The sequence below is a fragment of the Culex pipiens genome, chromosome 3, assembly GCF_016801865.2.
Source record: "Culex pipiens pallens isolate TS chromosome 3, TS_CPP_V2, whole genome shotgun sequence".
Classification (NCBI taxonomy): domain Eukaryota; kingdom Metazoa; phylum Arthropoda; class Insecta; order Diptera; family Culicidae; genus Culex; species Culex pipiens.
In genome coordinates, this window is record NC_068939.1 from 167,011,824 (window position 1) to 167,035,412 (window position 23,589).

General features: G+C 32.9%; 2 protein-coding genes across 4 annotated transcripts; one reads left to right on the forward strand and one right to left on the reverse strand.

Annotated features, from left to right (window-relative positions):
- The first annotated feature begins 1,434 nt into the window (after positions 1-1,434).
- Positions 1,435-5,325, forward strand: LOC120419585 (sugar transporter SWEET1-like). The gene is made up of 4 exons (XM_039582315.2): positions 1,435-1,728; positions 4,541-4,826; positions 4,888-5,007; positions 5,073-5,325. The coding sequence occupies exons 1-4, from the start codon at positions 1,559-1,561 to the stop codon at positions 5,163-5,165; spliced, it is 669 nt and encodes a 222-aa protein (XP_039438249.1). The 5' UTR covers positions 1,435-1,558; the 3' UTR covers positions 5,166-5,325.
- On the reverse strand, positions 5,172-22,387 carry LOC120418647 (KH domain-containing, RNA-binding, signal transduction-associated protein 2-like). 3 transcript variants are annotated; one of them, XM_039581110.2, is made up of 4 exons: positions 21,908-22,384; positions 21,176-21,791; positions 11,070-11,269; positions 5,172-7,594 (listed from the first exon to the last, which is right to left on the reverse strand). In XM_039581110.2, the coding sequence occupies exons 1-4, from the start codon at positions 22,113-22,115 to the stop codon at positions 7,506-7,508; spliced, it is 1,113 nt and encodes a 370-aa protein (XP_039437044.1). In that variant the 5' UTR covers positions 22,116-22,384; the 3' UTR covers positions 5,172-7,505. The 3 variants fall into 3 exon arrangements, with proteins under 3 accessions (XP_039437044.1, XP_039437037.1, XP_039437029.1); XM_039581103.2 differs by lacking the exon at positions 5,172-7,594 and adding an exon at positions 8,599-10,478 and having other exon boundaries at positions 11,070-11,254; positions 21,908-22,387; XM_039581095.2 differs by lacking the exon at positions 5,172-7,594 and adding an exon at positions 8,599-10,478.
- Positions 22,388-23,589: the final 1,202 nt, after the last annotated feature.

The following is a 23,589-nucleotide window of genomic DNA, read 5'->3' on the forward strand; positions in this document are numbered from 1 at the left end:
TTATTAATCTACACTTTTAATTTTCTATAAGATACAGCCATTTCACATTAAACCTGTACGTTTGTGTTCAAAATATAACATGTTTAGCATGTAAAATATTTAAAAACTTAAAATTTTCTTTTTTAGACCAACATTGACCATGTTTACAAAAGCTGGTAATTTTTGTTTACAAAACTTTTGCAAAATGGTTCAAACTGCAGTTAGTTATGTACAACTATACTAAAGGAAACTATGTACGAAAACCCAGCCAAATTATTTAATCTTGAGGCTGATTCCAGTGACTGTAAAAATGCTGGGATCAAGTCTCCCTAAACGCACTTTTTTAAACAATTGATTGTAAAAATAGTATGACGATAAATTTAACGTCAAATGCGTAAGGGTTCTGGAGTTGATATGTTTATCAAACAATTCATGTATAAAAAATATTTTTTTGAATAATTTTTGAGTGTTTTCTATACTTATCAAAACAAAGAAAAAAGATCTCTTGGAAGATTTTTGCAGCACTTCTTCGAAAAATGTGTGTAACTCAATCTAAACATTATTTATTTTATTTCTTTGTTTTCTACAATGAGTTTTAGTCAACTTCGCACAACTTTCTAGAACAAAGCTAATTGTTTTACCCACATGCTGACGAGATACAGGCTTGGGATCAAGTCTCCCCACTCTCCCCTATATGTTTCGTAAAACATCCTAAAATATCATAGATTTGTTTGCAGCTGTGTGTTTTCAAGATAAGATTTGATCTGGAATTGTTTTTTTTTTGAAAAAAGTGTTTTTTATCGCGAAAGTTGCAAAACACAATTTCTTTATAAAAAAAATGGGGGTTTGATTTTGACTAAGGAACTCCCATACCAAATTTGAGTCAAATCAGAGCACTTTTGATGTAAATCCTACTGGTTTGGTGTGGAATCGCTGACCTAACCTTAAAATAAATTTAAAATGTCATCATGAACCAATCGATAGATAACCGATACGCGTTATAATGTTGATAACAATGCTACTGGTGTTTTATCAATTTGAAGTAGACAAAGTCAACAATATAGCATACTAGCGACAATAAGAAGCCATTTTAGGTCAACCGTTGGAATCGATGGCAACTTGTTGGACATTTTCCAATGTTCTCAGTTTGACATGATTGCTTCCTTACCAATATTGGAATTATTTCTTTTTATTAACGTTGGGTTTTTAACAGAAAATATTTGCATAACGAAAATTCATTATTTAATCAAAACAAAATCTATGAGATTCTATTTCTCTGAAGATAAGCTTACATTTCGGTACTACTCGTCATGTTGAACAGATTGAGATTCTGCGATCCAGCGATCGACGTCATAGCTTTGTCTAATGTACACAATCGTAGTAGTAGTAGTAGTTGTACGCCGTACAGTAATGACCAGATAACGCACACCCCGCTCGAGATTCCCAATCTAGCAGTCAGCAGTCACTTCAGTAGACTCAGTTCAACCGACTTCGTGCGCGCTAAGCTACGTTCAGCGCTCCGCTCCATTCATTGAGGTTCAAGGGCGTAATTCACCGTCACCAAAAAAAACGAAGAAAAATGCTGGACGCTCTGTCCGAGGTGCTGCAGCCGTACAAGGAGCTGGTGGGGAATGCGGCTGCGATCGTGACCGTGCTGCAGATGTTCAGCGGCTGCTTCGTGTGCAACGACATCCGCCGGAAGGGAACTTCGGGCTTCTCGCCGATGCCGTTCATCGGCGGTTGTGCGCTGTGAGTAAGACTAGGTGTATTGTATGATTGATGATAGGCAACGTTTGTGCCGTGTCATTGCGGCGCGCGGTGACGGTACGGTGGATTCTCGAGTGGAAGTACTTGGAACGGCATCTTCACCTGCTAGATTTTATGCAAATAGTCAGTGATTTTTGGAACTTTATCATTAATGTTTGAGGTATGAAAATAAGTGACTTTATATCTAAATTAGTGGGTTTCAACCTTTGCTCGCCTAGGTCCACCATTGAAGTTTATTCTTCATTCTTTTCAAAACAAATCAGTTAAGGTTTAGGAATGGCTATGGACCGTTAGAGCTGGTAAATGTTCAGTATCAACTCGGATTGCTTTGCATTCTTCGACAAAATTGTAGAGCGGTAAATTTCACATTAGGAACATCCGAGACTGCCGAGAGCGTTTTTTTCATGGATTTATTTTCGAAAAGTTCAACCATAAAAAATGTTCCGATGCCGAGAATCGAACCCAAGTCCTTTGACAGATGGGGACCGCGCCTTTGTTCAATCTACCACCAAGGTTCGAAGATTTTTTTTTTCATTTGTCGATAAAATCAAAATTAAAAAAATTAAAAACTCAAAGCATCAATAATTTAGAAATACTTATATTTCAAAATTTAAGTATTACAAATTATATTGGAACAAACAAAACAAAAATCAAGAATTCTGAAAATAAAAAAATTGAGAGTTCAAGTGTGAAATAATTTAAAGAATTCAAACATTTTGCAATTTAAAAATTCAAAAAATTGAAATCAAGAATTTTAAAATTTGTTAGTTCAAAAATTGAAAAATAAAACATTTAAAAAATCAGAAATTGAAAATTCAAAAAATAATTGCAGAATAGAAAAACCATAAAAAAAAATTGAAAAATTTAAACACAGTTTCCTACACGGTTATTTTCGGAATAAAAAACTATGAATTTGAAAATTCAAAAATCAAAGGTTCAAAAATATTGGCTTTGGAAAAATGTTAATAGAGTTCGTTGAATTTTGGGTCTCCGATTTAATATTTGACTTCAAAAATGCTCCAAAATTAGCGGATTTTTTTTAAATTGTTGACAAAAAGGACGAATAATAATTTACGAATGAAAGAGTTTGGGAATCAATGAATTCAAGAATATAAGAATCTAATAATCTAAGAATTAATGAATTGCAGAATTAAAAAAAATCAAACATTAAAAAAATTCAAAACCTAGAAATTAAAAAAAAATTGTTTAAAAATTTAACATTTCAAAATTTATGAATTTACGAAATTTAAGAATTAAAGAATTAAAGAATTAAAGAATTAAAGAATTAAAGAATTAAAGAATTAAAGAATCAAAGAATTAAAAAATTAAAGAATTAAAGAATTAAAGAATTAAAGAATTAAAGAAAAAAAAAAGGTTAAAGAATTAAAGAATTAAAGACTTAAAGAATTAAAGAATAAAAGATTAAAGAATTAAAGAATTTACGAGTTTAAAAATTTAAGAATTTAAGAATTTGATAATTTAATAATTTAAGAATTTAAGAATCAATTTAATAATTTAATAATTAAGGAATAAGAATTTAAGAATTTAAGATTTAATAATTTATTAATTTAAAAATTTAAAAATTTAAATATTTAAAAATTTAAAAATTCAAAAATTTAAAAATTTTAAGATTTAATAATTTAATAATTCAATAATTAATTGATTTAATAATTTAATAAATTTATAAATTAATAATTTGATAATTAGATAATTTAATAATTTAATTATTTAATAATTTAATAATTTAATAATTCAATAATTCAATAATTTAACAATTAAATAGTTTAATATTTAAACAATTTAATTATTAAATAATTTAATAATTGAATAATTTAAAAAATTAAATAATTCAATAGTTTAATAATTAAACAATTTAATAATTAAATAATATAATAATTGAATAATTAAATAATAAAATAATTAAATAATAAAATAATAAAATAATAAAATAATTTAATAATTTAATAATTAAATAATTAAATAATTAAATAATTAAATAATTAAATAATTAAATAATTAAATAATTAAATAATTAAATAATTAAATAATTAAATAATTAAATAATTAAATAATTAAATAATTAAATAATTAAATAATTAAATAATTAAATAATTAAATAATTAAATAATTAAATAATTTAATAATTTAATAATTTAATAATTTAATAATTTAATAATTTAATAATTTAATAATTTAATAATTTAATAATTTAATAATTTAATAATTTGATAATTTGATAATTTAATAATTTAATAATTTAATAATTTAATAATTTAATAATTTAATAATTTAATAATTTAATAATTTAATAATTTAATAATTTAATAATTTAATAATTTAATAATTTAATAATTTAATAATTTAATAATTTAATGATTTAATAATTTAATAATTTAATAATTTAATAATTTAATAATTTAATAATTTAAATGTCGGAATGTCGGATCGAGGTGCTCTTTGTTGCGTTGGGTTCGTATAAGTCCAAGGAAGGTTCTTACGCCAAAAAGTTAGAACTTTGGCCACTTTGGAACCGATTCCGGAAAATCTGCAGATTGTATGGAAAAAAATACGTAAAATCAAATTTTGATCACAGGAGGCTGAATAAGCAAAAAAATTAAAAACGTCAGCAAACGAAAAAAGGCAGAACGAAGTTTGTCGGGTAAGGCTGTTGAAAACCACTCTTATTGTATCGGTTCAAATAATTTTTATCGTAATTCTTAAACGACGTAAACGACCATCTCTTAATATTCGTGAAAGAAAGCAACTTAGGCCTAATCCTACTGCTCCTCCACAGAACCGTCCTCTTCCTCCAGCACGCCCTCCTAATGGGCGACCCAGCCATGATAAAGGCCAACGTGGTCGGTTTCGGCATCAGCGCAGTCTACGCCACGTTCTTCCTGCTGTACACCCCTCGAAAAGATCGCACGGCCTTTTGGAAGCAGGTCGCTATGTCTACGGCCCTAACGGCTGCCCTGCTAGCCTACGCCCAGATCGAGAATCCGGCCGTCGTCGAGGACCGCTTCGGGCTGATCGTGACCATCCTGATGCTGATGCTGATCGCCCAGCCACTGTTTGGATTGGTAAGACCGGTTTGGGGTGAGTGTTGTTAAGTTGACTTATGAGACACTTTGTCGTTTACAGCCCGAGATAATGCGCAAGAAGAGCACCGAAGGACTTCCGTTCGCGATGATTCTGTCCGGAACGATCGTCGGATTTATGTGGCTGCTGTACGGCGTAATTCTGAACAACATGTTTGTGATTGTAAGTTAATCTGAAAACAAATGCATGAGTTTGACTTGATGAAGTAAATTCAATTTCTTTTTCAGTTGCAAAATTTGGCCGGTGTGACGCTCAGCGCAATCCAGCTGGCACTGTTTGCCATTTACCCGTCCAAGGATTCGAAGAAAAAGAAAAACTAAAAGTAGTGATTAGTTGTAGCTAATTCTTTATTTTTTATACACTAACGCTAGGTTAACCTCTAAGGTTGAGTTCGATTGTCCAATGTGCCTATCACAGATATTGGTTGGACCGGTAGTATTATTGATCGACGTTCCTTGTAATAAAATAAAGTAGACGAAACATCGCTTTGCGTTGGTTTATTTAGGAAATATTACAAAAAGCTGCCAACAATTTATTAAAAGATATACAAAAAAGTGTGTTGATGATTTTCAAAATCAACTTGAACTATTCCCCTAATCAAAATTGAAGCTATTTTGTTGCAACAGTCAAACCCTCCTTTTTTACTGTTTTGTTTTCACCAAGGCTGTACTCATTTTTAGTAAGTGAGAAGTATGAAAGCGGACGTTTGGTACGGTATGTCCACGCATCCTTCCTCCCTTGTAGATTCTGTGAAATGTGATCCGTTCTCAGAATCCTCTCTGCGGTAAACGCAACGCAGTAGGGCTGGCCGCTTCAATTTTTGTATTACATTTTCGGGTGTTTTCGGATGTAATGGAATTATTAATATTGACAAGACAAGTGCTTGGGGCGGTTTCTAATGAAAAGACTTCCCAGCATGCTTTCATCGGACTGGCTGCGTTTATGTTAGATTAGATTAGATCAAGTAAGTGAGAGTTTGAAACGTAGCGCTTATCGCAGCTAATTGCATTTTACACCGATCTAGGAGGCTTATTTAAGACGTTTTTTGTTGGAAAACATGTTAAATAAAACATAATTTTACGTTCTACGAAAGCTTTTGTTTATATCAGGGATTCCAGATGCACATATTTGTCTGTGATTCACAGTCATTTGAGCTTGTGTCAGTAATTTTTATAGGTGCACAGACTTTAAAAAATCTTCAATAAATCAATATTTTGTAAAAACATCAACCAACAGTTATTTCGTTAGTCTTCAAATGTTAAAATACGCAACTTCTGATGGATTTCTATGAATGCAAATTGAAATATTTGAGTTTTAGACAAATGCGCAGACATACACAGACTTTTTTAGACATTTAAAAAAATATGTGGCATCCCTGGTTTAAAAAGATTTTTTTGATGCGTGGAAAATATTTTGAGGTTGATTATTCTACCATTTGAAAATGCAAAATTCAAAGAAATAAATTTACAAAATTTAAAAGTACAATATGCAAAAAAATGCAATTTAGGATTATAAAATAAACAATTCGGCTAAATGCCTTTTAGTGAAATGACTGGCAGAAAATAGACAGGGCAGCAGGTTGCGTTAGTTCCCTACATTGCACAGTGGTCGGAAACGCAAATTTAGCAGGAATAATTTATTTCCGCTTCAGGGATGCATTTTCGAGCTTCGGTGTCTAAGAAGCATTTGTTAAAAATGAAATTCTACATCTTTTGGTCAAAACAATATTAGGGTGGTCCAACAATTTCTAATATTTTCAAAAACTATCTTCGCTTCTAGATGAGATAGAGGTATACTTTCTTCGACAGTATTGTAGTACTAGCCATTTCAAACAACTTTGTCGAAGACACCAAATCTCTATCTCTTAATCTGATCATTCTACAGCATTTTATATGAAAAGCAGTAGGGTGGCCCATCAAAAAAGTGTTTTTATTGCGTATCTTTTTTGTTTTATTTTTGGCAATTTTGGTGTCTTCGGGACATATTTAGAGCATAAAAATACGCTTCTTTTGAAATGTCAACAAGTCGCTAGGTCATTGTGGTAAAAAGTTACAGCGTTTTTAAAGTTTTTAATAGGCCTTTTTCAAATGTTGGTATCTTTTCGAGGGGAACACAAAAAATACGCTCTGCGGTGCATCTGAAAGCTCAAAACTTCTTCTTTAATATGAATATAACATCTCAAAAGGGTTTTTCTTAAACCCATGTTACAGCGATTTAAAAATGGTCATTTTATGAGATTTTGTACCATGCTCTATGAGAAAATTTACATGAATATCGCATTAATCAGTATCAAAACTGCTCTTAGTGAGCTCAAATGCAGGTAAAATTGGTTTGTGGACAAACGTGGTCGAACCTAGTTTTTATGGCAACTAGGGTGGTTCATATTCGTTCACTCTTATAAGATATGTTTTTTTTTAAATTCGCCATTGTTGAAAAATTTCAAAAACTTATTTCAAGAGTAGAATTTCAAACCATTTTTGGTAGCTCAAATTTGACTTTTTTCGAAGTTTTTAAAACTAAATATTCAGGACAGTTAGGACATGTTTAGTCCAAAATTTCTCAACATATTGAATAAAACCTTTTTTTTTTAATTAGTAAAGTCACAACGACGCTGATAATATTGGTAAAAAGTATTTCTTAAATAACTATCTAATATAATCTCACTGATATGTCGTTGTTGTCGCCGGCGGAGGATGCCCCCTCCGTGGCATGTAAATACCCCGATATGAGCCCCGGACGAAACCTCGCGCTGGAACGAAATCAAAACAAAGGGCGACTTGTAGGTGACAAATAAAAATGATAAGTTTAAATGAAATGGATGTGTTAGTTTGGCTACGGAATGAATAAAAGCTTGATTTGTTTGTTTTTTTTTGTTTTGTCTGACACGGGAGATTTTATTCCACACAAATTGTTTTTTTGTTTTCCTTTTTATAATGATTTATTCATATAATTTTAGTTGTAGTTATTGAATAGTTGAAGAATATTTATGAGTAAAGTTGCAAATTACAGGTATGTTTACTCTTACTTGAATTTTACTTTCCTTTATATGTATGTATTATTCACTTTTTGCATTTGTTGTAGGTATTCTCTTTTGACAATGTTTTCTGTAATTGTTGTTTGCTTTTATTACTAACTATTTAATTTTGCCAAAGTAGTTCTCTTACAATTGTTTCTTTGTTGTTATGATTTCAGCAACTCTTTATTTTCATGTTTAATTGTTATGCATTTTAACTGACCTTTCTTCGATGAATAGAGGACACGAAAACTGTTTCCAAATTGCTCCTCAATGCAAACACAATACAAACAGCCTTTGGTCGTTTAATTTACTTTTGACTTTCTTCCAAATGTCCAGAATAACACCTATTGGAGTGCAAACTATCAAATAAAGTTGTTTTTTTTTATGACGCTGATTTTTTCATCTTGTCACAAAAATAGAGTTGTTTTGTTTGCTTATTTGTATTATAATTTTTTTTGTTATACTTTATTAGAAGCTTTATGGGACAATAAAGTGTATTTATTTGTTTTTTATTATATTGTTAAGCGACAAATATTTTATGGTTTTATTATTTCCATTTGAATATTTTCTACTTGCTAAAATTTTTGCGATATTATTATTTTTTTTCAAAGATTTTTTTAATTTTTTTGTTGTTCGTACCACTTGCATGTGAGTTTTGCTTTGTTTGCTTACAATACTTGAATATTAACGGCTGTTGTGTTTTTTATTTATTATTTATCAGAGCTCAAAACTGTTCGCCATGTTGGTATTAAAATGGGTTTTTAATCGTCGTTTTGCTGGTTTAAACATTTACTTTTAAACATTTGTTGTTTTGTTTTTTTTTTCATTTGTTTCATGACTGTCTCCCAAATCTCAAAAAGTAAAAAATCTGTTGAATTTCACTGTCTTTGTTTGACCATTCCCTCGTTGAGTCCAGCGCCAAATGCAAAAAAAAAAAAAATTAAAAAGGGGTTCACGTCACGCTGAAAATTTGGCAATTGTAATTCGCTTTAAAAAAAATGTTTTGCTCATACAAACATTAAAATTCATTATTTTTTGTTCATTCGCAAAGAGTTTATTGTTTTGGAATGGAAAATTCGATTACTTTTCTCTTCTCAAACTTGCGTATTTAAATTTGCAGATTTGAATAGCAGTGTCGAGCCGGCTTACCAACTTAACCAACCTTATCGGCCATAGATGTTTTGCTTGAATCAAGGGTCCTGATTGCTCAAAAAAGATTTATTCACTCGCGATCACAAATCGAACGCGACAAAAAACTGCTCTGACCGTTTCCTACCGTTTGTCACTTCCACACCGATCGCTACTGAATACTCTCTCTTTGCTCTCCCTCTCATTCTAATCGGGTAGTACAGATCTCACATAGATTTCAACATCTTCATCCAGTGAAAAAATATAATTTAACCCAAAAATGACGAACTTCTCGTCACAGTGTCCTGATGCAAACAATGATCGAGCTCGAGCTGTCACAGCCCTGCGAAGTATGTTGGCTGACATATCGAGCGGTCAGTCAAAATAACCAGCTAGAAGTCGCATGACAAAAAACTTTTGCTAGAAAGTGACAGAAAACCTGATGCAAACAAACCTCCAGCTGTCATGTAAACGTACTTTGAATGTGTTGGTAAATTTCTGACTAGAAAGTCAGATTTTCGCAAAGTTGGACAGCTTCAAATTTCGCCAATCAACCTTTGAAATATTAAGCTGTCAAACTCAGTGAGAAGCCACTCTTATGGTACGTTCGTTTGATGGCTAGTGCCACACTGAGTGCCGCACTCAGAGCTGTCAAAGTGTTTGTTTGAAGAAACTCACGCTAGTTCCGCACGAGTTTCGCCGCCATCTTGGAACTGAAACTCTAGTGCCGCACTCGATATTTTTTCAGTTTCATGCGAGTTCCAAGCGCACTGACAAATGACGTTCGATTGAACCAAAACTGACACCGACGAGTGCGGCACTCAGAGCCGCACCGGCTCTTCAAACGAACGTACCATTAGTGTGACCAAAAAGACTTGACTTGACAGAAGTTTGACAAGAGCTGTGAATAGTAGTGGTACCACATTGTTTTGACAGCTTCCAACACCCCATAAAAAATAGCTCGATTGTAGCGTCTCGGACCGACAAATTCTTGAAACCTGGCTTTACATAAACCAAAATTAAATCTAGCGCTTGAGAAGCTGTGATATTTCCACAAATACAATTTAAAGGTTGGCGAAGTCAGTGAGCTCGGCTGATACTGTTATGAAAAATATCTTTTACCATCTTAAATACTATTACAAACTACAATTTTGCCCAATACCGCTTGACGTGACCCACAAGAAATTGATTTCAAACCGGTTTTTTATTCCATTTCATGTTTTCTCGTTACATTTTCGTTTGAATAATGCTCAAAATAGTTGACGCTGGACAGACAGCTCGTCTTTTTTGTGGGGAGGACCATCGGCGCGCGGGGGAGATCTTTACTTCTGCGGTCGCGTGTACGGCGCGTGGCGGTACCGGGGCACCGGCTCGCGCTTCATCATGGTCGCCTCCTCCAGGTGGACGACGCGGGACGGCGGCTGCGTCACGTACGACGACGACGGCTTCCAGGTGCGGGAGCCGGGCGTGACCGGGGCTGGCTTGGCGGCTGCGTTGCGCGACGACGACGAAGAAGATTTGATTTTTAATTTAGTTTGAAGGTTGAGATGTTTGAGAAGATTTTTTTTTGTTTGGTTTGGTGCGGAGTTTGGGTTTAAAATTGATATTTGTTGTTGTTGTTGTTGATGGTTATTTCGTTTAGTTTGCAAGGCATCGCAGGTACGGAACCTCAGATTTGAGAACGGAATTAGTGGAAAAACTTTAGTTTTAAGGCAGCAAATCCGACAAAATTGCCAAATTGGTGGTTTGTAAATGTTCTTTTTAAAAAAAATCGGTTATCGGTTGCAATTTATGAGGTTTAAATCTCTCGGCTGTTGTCCAGTTTAAAAGTAGATCAATTCCTGCACCCTGATTTTGCGTGAGCAACAAGAAAGTTCCCCCAAAATCGGGACTCGACCCAACGACGATGACGACGACGAAAGTGCTCTTTTCCTGACGATGGCCACAGTTAGCAGTAGCGGCAGTACCAGCAGCAGCACAACAACCCACACAAGTGGCAGAATTAACAACGGTTCCGAAGGTGGCCAGCATCGTCATCAGTAGGGAGGACGGTAGTAGGAGGAAGGAGGGTACAAATTACCTGCGTACGGGGCCGGCTCTCGGTAGTACTCACGGCGGTACTCCTGCTCGTACTCGGGGGCTTCCTGGGGGGCGGGGGCGTACTTGGGGCGGGGTGCGGGCGGACCGGACGGGTGGTACGCGTACGTCGGTTCGTACCCGTGCTCGTACACCGGTTCCTCGTAGCGCTGGGCCGGGGCCATTTGTCTGAAAGTGGAAGTGCTGTCGACGGGTTTTATTAGACAAATTCTATAATGCTTTGTTACTAAATCAAACATTTCAATAAAAACAATTAATTAATCCACCATTAATTAGAAAATGGTGGGTTGTTTGGGTGAGATTAAGAAAACATCAATTTTTCTGTTTTTAAACCTTTGCATGGAAATATCTCAGCAACTAAGGATCGTATCAACAAAGTTCAAAAAAACAAGATATAGACAATTTTCTCAGCTTTTCAAAAATATTTTTTTCAGAAGTGGGTAAACATGGGCACTAATTTAAAAAAATGAATATACTGCGACTATTTTCAAAAAAAGTTACCTAAAAATGGTTATAACTTGAAAACGGTGCACTTTATCAAAATTTCACTAAAGTACTTTTTGAATGCAAATTCGATTTCACATCGAAAAATAAAGTTGAAAATTTGTTGCGACCAATATTTCGATTTTTTGAAAAAAATCAGTATTGATGCAAAAATTCATAACTCGGTCAAAGTTTTTTTGCACGTTCTGGAAATTTATGAAAAGTAGGCACTTGATGTCCCCTAAAACCAGGGTGACCACTCAAATCCTATTTTCAAATTCCCGACTTTTTCCAGACATTCTCAGAATGCTCAAGTAATACGCATTTCTTATCTAAAGCATGATTTCGAACAAAAAACTTTCAATAAGAAATGTCAATATTAACCACCGAAAAAAAATTAAATGAATTTAAAAATCATCCAAACATAGGCATTTTTTGTAAAACAACAATTTAAAATAACTTCAAAAATGGAAATTAATTATTATAATTAAGAGTAGAAACATAAACAATAAGTCTTTGAAAAAAATATCGATAGTTCAACAATACTTATAACTTAAATGTTTTTTTTTTTTTTTAATTGGCAAAAGTATAGTTTTTGATATTACTGCGGGCGTCAATAATTAGAGTTCACGCGCGGTGATACGACCGCAAGATAATGGTCGCATGACAGCCGCATGACAACCGCAGAACAAATTTTTGGCTGTTGTCAAAGGTTGCCTTGAGTTTTCAGCTGACTTTTTGGAAAATATTCAAAACAAACCAAGCTGACAGCCAAATCAACGCAGAATTTCAGTTCAACTTGCTGATTTTTACACTGCGGTAGTTAGGCGGCAATAATCTCCTGTCACTCACAGCGATGGAGAAACGTGATTTTATCTCGCAATAAGCAATACTTCGTTTCATCTGGAAATGACAAAAAGTCAAAGATAACTAAACTTAAAATTTCGTTCTTATTTTTATTTAAACATAACTGCTGATATTATTCATTCAAAGAATTTAGAAAAATGTCAAGGCATTTATAAAAAAAAATTGCCAAGTTCCCTTTTTAATTTTGTAATTTTTGATATTGTTTTTTTAATCAATGTATTTATCTAGTGGTCAGTATTTAACTGTATTTTTTTTAATGAACATTCAGTTTGATATGATTTTATGTTTTACCACTTATTTTAAGCAAAATGTTTGAAGAGACAATTTTTTTAACAGTTTTGCAATAACTCTAAATTTCCTGGATAATTTTTTTGCAATTTAAAAATTTTCTTTATGTTTTCAAAACGTAAAAAAAGTTTTACAATTTTTGATTTTATTCGATATTTAAGTTTTCCGAAAACTGAAAATCAAGCTTTATGTATAGTAGGTAATTTACCCACACTATCAAAAAATATGTATATAATGTTTTCAAATATTAATCAGAAATTAACAATTCTGCAGTTCTTTTTTTTTAAAGGTCCAGAATTTAAGAATTGATAAATTTAAGAATTTAGGAATTTCCGAATTTAAGAATTTAAGAATTTAAGAACTTAAGAATTTAAGAATTTAAGAATATATAAATTTAAGAATATATGAATTTAAGAATTTAAGAATTTAAGAATAGAAGCATTTGAAAAAAAAAACATTTTCTGTTCTACTAATTGTTTTTAATTTACTGTTTTTTTTTATTTTAGAATTTAGACTTTTAAACTTTTAAATTCTTGAATTTTGAAATTTTTGAATTCTTAATTTTTTAAAGTATTTTTATTTAAGTTTTTTTAGATTATTTTGATTTTGAATTTAGAAATTCAGGATTAAAAAAAAATTGAATCTGAATTAAAAAAATATTAAAATCAAAAATGATTTGAATTTTTAATTTCTACAACTTCGAATTTTGACTGTTGGAGTTTTTGTTTTTGAATGTTTTGATCTTTATATTTTTCCCCAACAATGTTTAAATTTAGAAAAAAATAACTTTCTACGAGTTGAATCCCATCTCAAATTCAAAAGCACAGTACGTCCATCATGTGTTAATTCCATTTTTGTTACATCCTAATGTCTATATCTTTGGGAAAAGTTTGAAATATGATTCACAAGATGAATTTATAAAAAAAAAACTTAAACAATAAATAAGGTTAAAAAAATATTACTCAAAACACAAAAGAACTAAATATTCAGAGCTGGTTAAAAAATGAGCAGAGTTTAGTTATAAATTTATTTATAAAATCCTCTGTAGTCTCTATTATGTATTAAGAGCCGGTCTATCAATCATGGTGTCGATCCAAATCCCAAAATAAAATTCCCTGACTTTTCCCTGACCTCTCCAGACCACCAATTTTTTTTAATTTTCTATTTTTTACTAACATATTGTTTAGAGCGTTTTTATGGTTTCATGCATTTTTCTTTTTGAATATTGGAAATTTAAGATATTGAAATACTTCAATGACTTTTTTATTTTATTTTTTTAAAGATGGATTCTGCAAAAGTTCAAAAACTTGTTTTTTTTTTTATTTTGTCTTATCGAACATCCAAAATGAGCAACCATACAAATGTCCTATGTTTTTAAATCTTGTGATGTCATTTGAAATGTTGCCCTTTACCAAAAAATCTAGTTTTTTTTTTTTTGAATAGGTCCTATAAACATATGAAACACAATAGTTTATAGGACCTTTAAAAAAACTCTAGAAATAATTAATAATTAAAATTGTTGCAAATTTCAAAATGCTATTAGTTAATTTCACTTTATTTCCAAAAAAAAATTTAAAATTAAAAGTTTTCCAAAAAAATCAATTGAAAATTTGATTTAAATTAAAAAGTCATGTTTAATTTTAAAATCGATGCCTTTTGCCGAATTTTCAAAAGAATTAGGCCGATGCAATTTTTGATTGTGCTTTTATTAAAAAAAAACTAAAGGTTTTGGAGACAAAACTATGTAATTGTGCAGAACCTTAATAAAGATTAAAAAAACTGAAAAACTAAGAAAAATATACAATTAAATGTGAATTTTTCAAGTACATGTTTACGGTTTTAAAAAAGATCTAGGTCTTTTTCAACAATGTTAACGGTTTTATGGATATTTGAAGAAAACCTCTTTTTAAATAATTTTACAAAACAATATTTTTGCTGTAAAATTAAAAAAAAAAGTGTTATCTACCTTGACCAGAGCCTACAGACGATCATTCACACGATCAATACATTTTATAAAAATAAAAACAAAATACAACCTGCTCGAGCTTTTCAAAAAGTCATCATTTATCAAACATAGATATTTGGGTGTTTTGGAATAGATTTCAAATTTAAGCTCGATCTGACCACGAGAATTCCTCCTAGTAAGCCCTTGAATGTTGTTTGGGAAAAACATTTTTGTAGTTGTCCAATCCCTATGAAATCTCGGATGCTGGATCTTAATTAAAGTTGAAACAACTTTTCCGAAGAGACCATATTTTATAAATTCTAGAATTCTCAAATTCCTTTATTCAGGGTTTTTACGGAGAAATAAAAAAAATCCGCGCCATCCCAAATCCCAATCAGCGCAAAATCCGCGTCATTTTAAGAAAAATAATTATGCGACAAACATATAAAGGAGTTTCATAATAAATTCAATTTTGTAATCTCAGAACGCAGAATCTTGAAACACTGGAAATGTATTTTTGCTAGAATAAGGTAAACTAGATATAAAAGCCAAAACAAACATTTAGGCAAAAAAAATCAGAAATTTTAACATTAAAACAATAAAATTTAAAAATTGTAATAAATCATCGATCTTGAGATTTTAAATTTCAGATACAGTTCATACTCGATGATCTTACGAAAGCGACACTTAGAAAAATCGAAGCAAATTTTCCGACATCTTCTTCTCAAAATTTCTCTAACCGAAAAAATTAACTCCAAAAATAGGTAGGGGAACTATACCCTTTTTTAGCCTATTTCTATTATCGGCCTATCAGCACTATAATCATGAATTACAGCTTTCATAAAGTGTTTTTGACTGTTCCAAAGTAGTAAATAGCTAAAATAAAAGTGAGCAAGCAACCCTCCATAGTTGATACATCTGAAAATGTTGATTTAAGAGCGAAAAACGGCCAAAGTGATGAGAATTGGTCGAACCGCTTAGAGTGATTAAAATGGGTATATTTCCCCTACTTCAAATTTTATCAGGTTTTCTGTAATTTAAGATGAAAAAAAAATTGCAGCATTCAAGAATCTAGGAATTTAAGAATTTCAGAACTTCAGAATTTAAAAATTTCAGAATTTAAGAATTCAAAAAATCAAAAATTTAAGAATTTAAGAATTTAAGAATTTAAGAATTTAAGAATTTAAGAATTTAAGAATTTAAGAATTTAAGAATTTAAGAATTTAAGAATTTAAGAATTTAAGAATTTAAGAATTTAAGAATTTAAGAATTTAAGAATTTAAGAATTTAAGAATTTAAGAAAATATTTGTTTTGTTCTCTTGATTGTTTTTTTTATTATTTTTTTAATTTTTTTGCAGATTTTTAAATTTTTATTTTTAAAAAAAAATTAGGTTTTTATTTTTTTCAGATTTTCCAAATTTTTAATTTAAAAATTTCGGAACTTTTAATTTTTTTAATAGGAATAATTTTTTTGGGTTTTTTAATACTATTATTCCTAATTTTATTTCCTAATTTCTGAATAATTAAATTTGAAGTTTTTTCAATATTTTGATTTTTATTTTATTTTTCTTAAAGAATATTTTAATTTAAAAATATATTTCTACTGGCTGAATCCCATCTAAAAGTCAAAGGCGGAGGCCAGCTTCTGTTACGTCCAAACAAGCTCATATTTGGGATATAAGCACAGTACACCCACTGGAACATGCCCTAATAATTATTTTTGTTACATCCTTATGTCTATATCTTCAGGAAGAGTTTAAAATATGATTAAGTTTCACAAGTTTAAAATTGAATGTAGTATAAAAGAACACTAAATAAGGGTAAAAACATTACTCAAAACTTAAAAGAAATTAAATAATCAGAGTCAGTATGTTTAAAAATGAGTTTATTTAGGAAATCCTCAACAACACATTTAAACAAAATATCTCTTCATGATCTTCATCTTCATTTTTCTCATTGAGAAAAAACAAACAAAAATTTTCGGAAGAAAAATCAAAGTTTTTGCATTCAACGAAAAAAAAACAAATTATTCTGATTTTTGATAATATTTTTCTTTATAAGTTGAAAGTAATTTTATCTCTCTCAATATTTTTTTTAATTAAAATTGCTACCATGTAAAATTCGCGCCGTCCGTAACAACCCTGTTTATTTTTTAAAAAAAGTTTTATTTCTTCTATTCTTGAATTTAATTTTTTAATTTTTAATACCATTTCACCATCACTATTTTGCTTACATTTTAGATTACACAAAATAAGATTACTTTGGATCATTTTTAAATCATAGTTCATAAATTTTGAGGAAAATAAAATTTTGGAATATTTTCTAACCTTACAATTTTTTTAGAATTTTAGAATAAAAATTTAAAAAATTAACAAATCAACAATTCCAAAATACCAGAATTTTTAAAATTTGAAATCTTTGAGCTTTAGAATTTTAGATTTTTTTAAATTTTCTGTTGTTAGAAATTTAATAACTTTTGATTTTTTTAATCATTCAATTTTTTTGACAAAATGTATGATTCTCTCTATGGTCCCTATATGCTGAGCAAACGAAAACGAAAAGAAAACGAAGTTGACTTTATAGCTGTCGGCCACCATTGCTAGTACCAACCACTAGTGAGCAATTCTCTACGAAATAGGTCTTTTTTCTTCAATTTTAATTTTTGTATTTTTTAATCCGACTGAAACTTTTTTGGTGCCTTCGGTATGCCCAAAGAAGCCATTTTGCATCATTAGTTTGTCCATATAATTTTCCATACAAATTTGGCAGCTGTCCATACAAAAATGATGTATGAAAATTCAAAAATCTGTATCTTTTGAAGGAATTTTTTGATCGATTTGGTGTCTTCGGCAAAGTTGTAGGTATGGATACGGACTACACTGGAAAAAAATGATATACGGTAAAAAAAAAATTGTGATTTTCTTAATTAACTTTTTATCATTAAAACTTGATTTGCTAAAAAACACTATTTTTATTTTTTTTTATTTTTTGATATGTTTTAGAGGACATAAAATGCCAACTTTTCAGAAATTTTCAGGTTGTGCAAAAAATCATTGACCGAGTTATGAATTTTTTAATCAATACTGATTTTTTAAAAAAATCGAAATTTTGGTCGCAAAAATTTTTTAACTTTATTTTTCGATGTAAAATTGAATTTGCAATCAAAAATTACTCTAGTTAAATTTTGATAAAGTGCACCGTTTTCAAGTAATAGCCATTTTTATGTAACTTTTTTCGAAATAGTCGCAGTTTTTCATTTTTTAAATTAGTGCACATGTTTGCCCACTTTTGAAAAAAATATTTTTGAAAAGCTGAGAAAATTTTCTATATTTTGCTTCTTGGGACTTTGTTGATACGACCTTTAGTTGCTGAGATATTGCAATGCAAAGGTTTAAAAACAGGAAAAATTATGTTTTCTAAGTCTCACCCAAACAGCCCACCATTTTTCAATGTCGATATCTCAGCAACTAATCGTCCGATTTTCAATGTCAAAATATGAAACATTTGTGAAATTTTCCGATCTTTTCGAAAACATTTTTTTCAAAATTTTCAAATCAAGACTAACATTTTAAAAGGGCGTAATATTGAATGTTTGACCCTTTTGCAAAATGGCTATAACTTGAAAACAGTGCACTTTATCAAAATTTCACTAAAGTACTTTTTGATTGCAAATTCAATTTTACATCAAAAAATAAAGTTGAAAAATTTTTGCGATCAAAATATCGATTTTTTGAAAAAATCAGTATTGATTAAAAAATTCATAACTCGGTCAATGATTTTTTGCACGACCTGGAAATTTCTGAAAAGTTGGCATTTTATGTCCTCTAAAACATATCAAAAAATAAAAAAAATTAAAAATAGTGTTTTTTTTGCAAATCAAGTTTTAGTGATAAAAAGTTAAATAAAAAAATCACCAAATTTTTTTTACCGTATATCATTTTTTTCCAGTGTAGTCCGTATCCATACCTGCAACATTGCCAAAGACACCAAATCGATCAAAAAATTCCTTCAAAAGATACAGATTTTTGGATTTTCATGCATCATTTTTGTATGGACAGCTGCCAAATTTGTATGGAAAATTATATGGACAAACTAATGATGCAAAATGGCTTCTTTGGGCATACCGAAGGCACCAAAAAAGTTTCAGTCGGATTAAAAAATACAAAAAAAATCGAATGACCGAAATCCTAGAGAACTGCTCTAGTGTCTTCCTTTTTATCTACAAGGACTTCGCCGCCCTGGGCTCCTTAGTGTATGAAAGTATGGCACGGAGCGACGGCGCCGAATACCCATATTTACACAAAGAATTTTAGAGCGCCCGCCGCGGGATTCGAACCGGTGACCTCTGGATTGTCAGTCCAGTGGTCCTTCGAACCGCTGAGCAAACGATCAATTTTAAAACAAATCTCTGAGGGGGCAACTGCCTCATATTGTCCCCCCCTGTGTGCGCTAGTAATTTGTTATTTTCAGTTGCACGCAAATCCAAAGCAAATCCAAATTATTTGATTTTTAAACCTAAACATATTGCAAACAAGCAACGCGCGAAGAAGTGCCAAATGCAACTTTACGTTGCTGTTCCTTTTCTTGTGACCCTTTTCTTAAGTACTTTTTATATGGAGTTTTGCGTTCCTTCCGGACTGACCAATTTAAAAAAATAAATATTATCAATGTTGCAAAGTTTGGCCTGGAAGACATTGAAATACATAACCAAGGGTTAATTTTCAAAAAGAAATGAAATTTTGTAGTAATATTTTTAAGATCATCAAAATTCCCTGACCCAGCTTAAAATTCCCTGACTTTCCCTGACTTTTCCAGGTAAAATAAAATTCCCTGACAATTCCAGGTTTTCCCTGACTTTTCCAGAAATCGACACCATGATCAAAGTGTCATGGTAGAACTGTCAGTCAGAGCAGTGCTACCAACAATGTCCAAGTCTATTAAAGGACCATACGTCCACATATCGCCCTCTTTCATCCACGGACCGTGGAGGTGCAGTCGTGTCTAGTTCTAACCTAGAAGTCGTAATAAAGTGTTAATCCAAATCAAGTGAGTTCTTCATTCGCGCTAGTCCAGAATAATTCATCCTCTACAAAACATTTAGCAAAATAATCTCTTTATGAAGATTATTTCAAAATAGGTAAGAAATTATTAGGAAACTAATAAGAAACTACACACTTAAGTTTGTTTACCAAATTTTCAACTGCTGAACAGTTCGGTAAACTGAAAATTACCGAATTCGGTAGAAACTTACCGAAATATGGTAATGATGTTCAACCAAAATTCGGTAAAATTTGGTTCATTTTGAAAACAATTGTAGAATTTGGTGATTTTTCAACTACCGAATTCGGCAAAAAAATCTAAGTGTGTATTAAGAAAATACAAGCAACTGTTTCGGAATAAAATTTAATTTTGTTTCAGTAAGAAATCGAAATTTTTGCACTCAGCAAAAAAACAGTTTATCCGAATTCCTGATAATATTTTTCCTTATAACTTAGAAGAAATTCTAAACACTTCGATTTTTTTTACCGAATCCGGTAGTTGAAAAATCGGTAAATCTTCTGTCAAAATGAACCAAATTTTACCAGATTTCGATTGTACGATAAACAATAATGAACTTCATTACCGAATTTTGGTAAGTTTCTACCGAATTCAGTAAGTTTCAGTTTAGCGAACTGTTCAGCAGTTAAAAATTTGGTAAACTTTACCAAATTCGGTAGACTTTACCGAATTCGGTAAACAAATCTATGTGTGTATCTCTTTCAATGGATTTTTTTTTAAATTGTTATCCGCGCGAAATCCGCGCCTGAGCAAATTTAGCCAGCAAATCCGCGCTATCCGCGCCGTCCGTAACAACCCTGGTTGTCAGTCTCCATCTAATCTAATCTAATCTAACCCTAGCGCAGCCAGTCTTTCAAGGGCATCCTGGAAAATGCCTTACGTTGATTAACGCCCAGCATCCTCTCGTCATTATTAACATTTGCCGTGCCCCATTGCATTAGATTGCATTGAATCATCACAAACGTTGAAGCGGCCAGGCCAACTGTGTAAAGTTGACCGCAAAGATGATTCGTTGAATTGGATTGAGTTTGAGCACGAATGGTCAAACAGCAATACATTTCTGAATCTACAAGGGGGGAAGACGACGACCAATTTTTTTATTGCAGACCACTTCCCAAACACGGACGGAAACTTCAAGTATCTTAATGGGAAAGTCTCGTAACGCGTAACACTTTTCGTTTTTCTGGACTGACACCGAATCAGAAATAGAGCCCTTAGAACAAAGTTTTTTGTCAAAACTCAAATTATTTATTTTTAGGTGCAACTTCAACTTGATTTTGCAGTGTTTCATCTTGAGTTCCTTCGATAATGTACCCAACCAGTTTGATTTCTTTGAGGTAGAGATACATAATTTGGCTTCCATCCCACTTCTTAATTTTCGCTGTTAGCTGTTAAGATTTCAGATCGAATGAAATCAAATTATTTTAGAATAGCCCCGCCCTCTTACCTTGGTCCGTGCGTCTCCTCCATGGCGGCGCGCGCCTTGTCCAAAATCGACAGCACCTTCTTCTGGGCGGGCAGCGGGCGCGACATGGCAATCTGCGGCGGCGGCGGTGGCGACGGCTGTTCCATCGGAATCGGCTTCGGTTTGTAGACCTTCTTGGGGGGGACCGCCACCTCCGGGTCCTGGTCCTCCATCAGTTCGCGCATCTGCTCCTGCCGGATGAAGTCGTTGCTGTCCGGGATAAGGTACTTGCGCAGTTCAGCCATGGCGTACGCGATCCGGGCGTGCACTTCCGCCGGCGGTCCGTTCGCGCTGACTTCGACGTGCAGTTCGTCAGACAGGTGCGCGTACTTGGTGTCCATCGAGGCGCGCAGTTCCTCCTCCTTTTTGCGGTCCTTCATCGAGCCACGTCCCAGGATGGCCATCTTGCACATGGTGTCCTCCTGGAGGCGCTTCAGCGTGTTTCCCTTGGGGCCGAGCAGCTTGCCGACAAAGTTGAACCGCGGGTGCTCCTTCATGGGGACGAGGATCTTCACCGAGACCTTGATGTGCTTCTCGCGGTAGATGTCGATGTAGCGACGCGCCGGCGGTTTGCCCGATTTCTGGACGGATTCAATTTCTGAGAAAGAAAATTTTCAATGTTTTAGATTTTGAAATTTTCCAAATCCAAGTAGCCACCATGCCAAGCATCAAGCCACCTCACCCCTTCCCCTCCCTACCACCCAAGCAACTCACCCACTTCCAGAAGCCGGTCCGCGATCGGATACTTGCGGTCCAGCGCCTGCCGCTCGGCCATCATGCCCTTGATGTACTCCTGCGCCTTCTGGGACTGCTGTTGGCTCTCGGCGTCCATGTCCTCGTCCGCATCCGGCGCTTGCTTGTTGTTGTTCTTGCGCTTGAAGTCGCTCGCCTCGTCGTAGCCATTCTCCTGGTTGTCAGCCATTTTGTGTTTCTTTCTGCGCTTGAAGTCGAGTCGAGTCGAAAATCTTCCGCCGGAACAACGCCGATTGCCAAAATACTCCACCAAAACTTACTTCTTCAGCAAGTTGAACAACGTTCCGTCACCGGCAAAGTAGGCGCACTAAACTGGACAAAAATCAGCTTTTCCGTGGTCACTTTTCTTCCGGGGAACGCCGACGCGACGAAGGAGATCCAAGCAGGCCGCACCGCACGATGAATGTGTCACTTTTGGCTTCGGTGGGGTTGGTAGACGGAATGATGATGACAGAGACGGGCGGAGGTAAACACGATGTCGGCGATGATGACAGGTAATGACTGTGCGCCAGCAGTGCCAGTTTGGGCTTTTTCTGTGTGCGTATTCGTTACAGACTTTTGCAGTCTACCTATGAACTCTGATGCAGATTTATTTGTTATGATTGCAGATAATGTCACGAGATTGTTTTCTTTTGCTTGAAAATTGTACTTATCAGTTAACAACATAAACATACGAAAACAGTTATTAGGTTTTACACCGACTCGATTTTTAGGTTAGAAATTTGACAGTTCGGCTGCACTGTTTACATTTTTTGCACGTGTGTCTAAGTAAAAATGTGTGTGCGTGTGCGCTCGTGACGTCACGCTGTTAAACCTAATTTCACAAAAAAAAAACGAACAAATCATAATCCGTTATACATCGTTGTTGTCGTGTTATCTAGACGCACGTGCATTTTGGGCCAAATTGAGTTTAAAACGCAATTTTGTGCAGATCTCGATGTAACTAATAGGTGCTTTTTGACTTTCACAGATCCCCAAAATTCCATTTTAATCGTGAATTCTAGAGTAAATTTTCAAAACAACCTATCCCTCATGGGTTTCCTATGCAGATAGGACCTTTTGAAAATTTAATCGAGAATTACTCAATAAAACCCGATTAAACTCCGTGAGCAATTCTATACGAAATCAGTCGATCTCGACCATTTTTTTTTTATTTAGCTCAATCTGTGTAGGGGCATTTAAAATGACCAAAGAGCCATTTTATGTCATTGGTTGACCCATAACCTAGCCCATAACAGTCTCCATACAATTTTTAAAGCTGTCCATAAAAAATGCTCTGTAATATTTTAAAGAACTTTCTGATCAATTTGGTGTCTTCGGCAAAGTTGTAGGTATTTATGAGGACTTTTCAGAGAAAAAGGTACACAGAAAAAACACACAAAAACACAATTTCTAAAGTCCGTATTTATAGATTTATGAGATTGTTTTATGTGTTTGACACTCAAAGTCAAAAGTATCCTTTTTTCAAGTTCATCCGTGTCACTCTTTAAAAGGATACAGTCATCCCACATATTCGGAACCCCACAAATTCGGAACACTTTTGTGATAATTTGTCAATAGCATGCCAAATCTAGCTTTTCTCTCGACCCTACTATTTTTAGGACCTATAATTGGACATTATCTTGCTTTTTCACTAGTAAAAG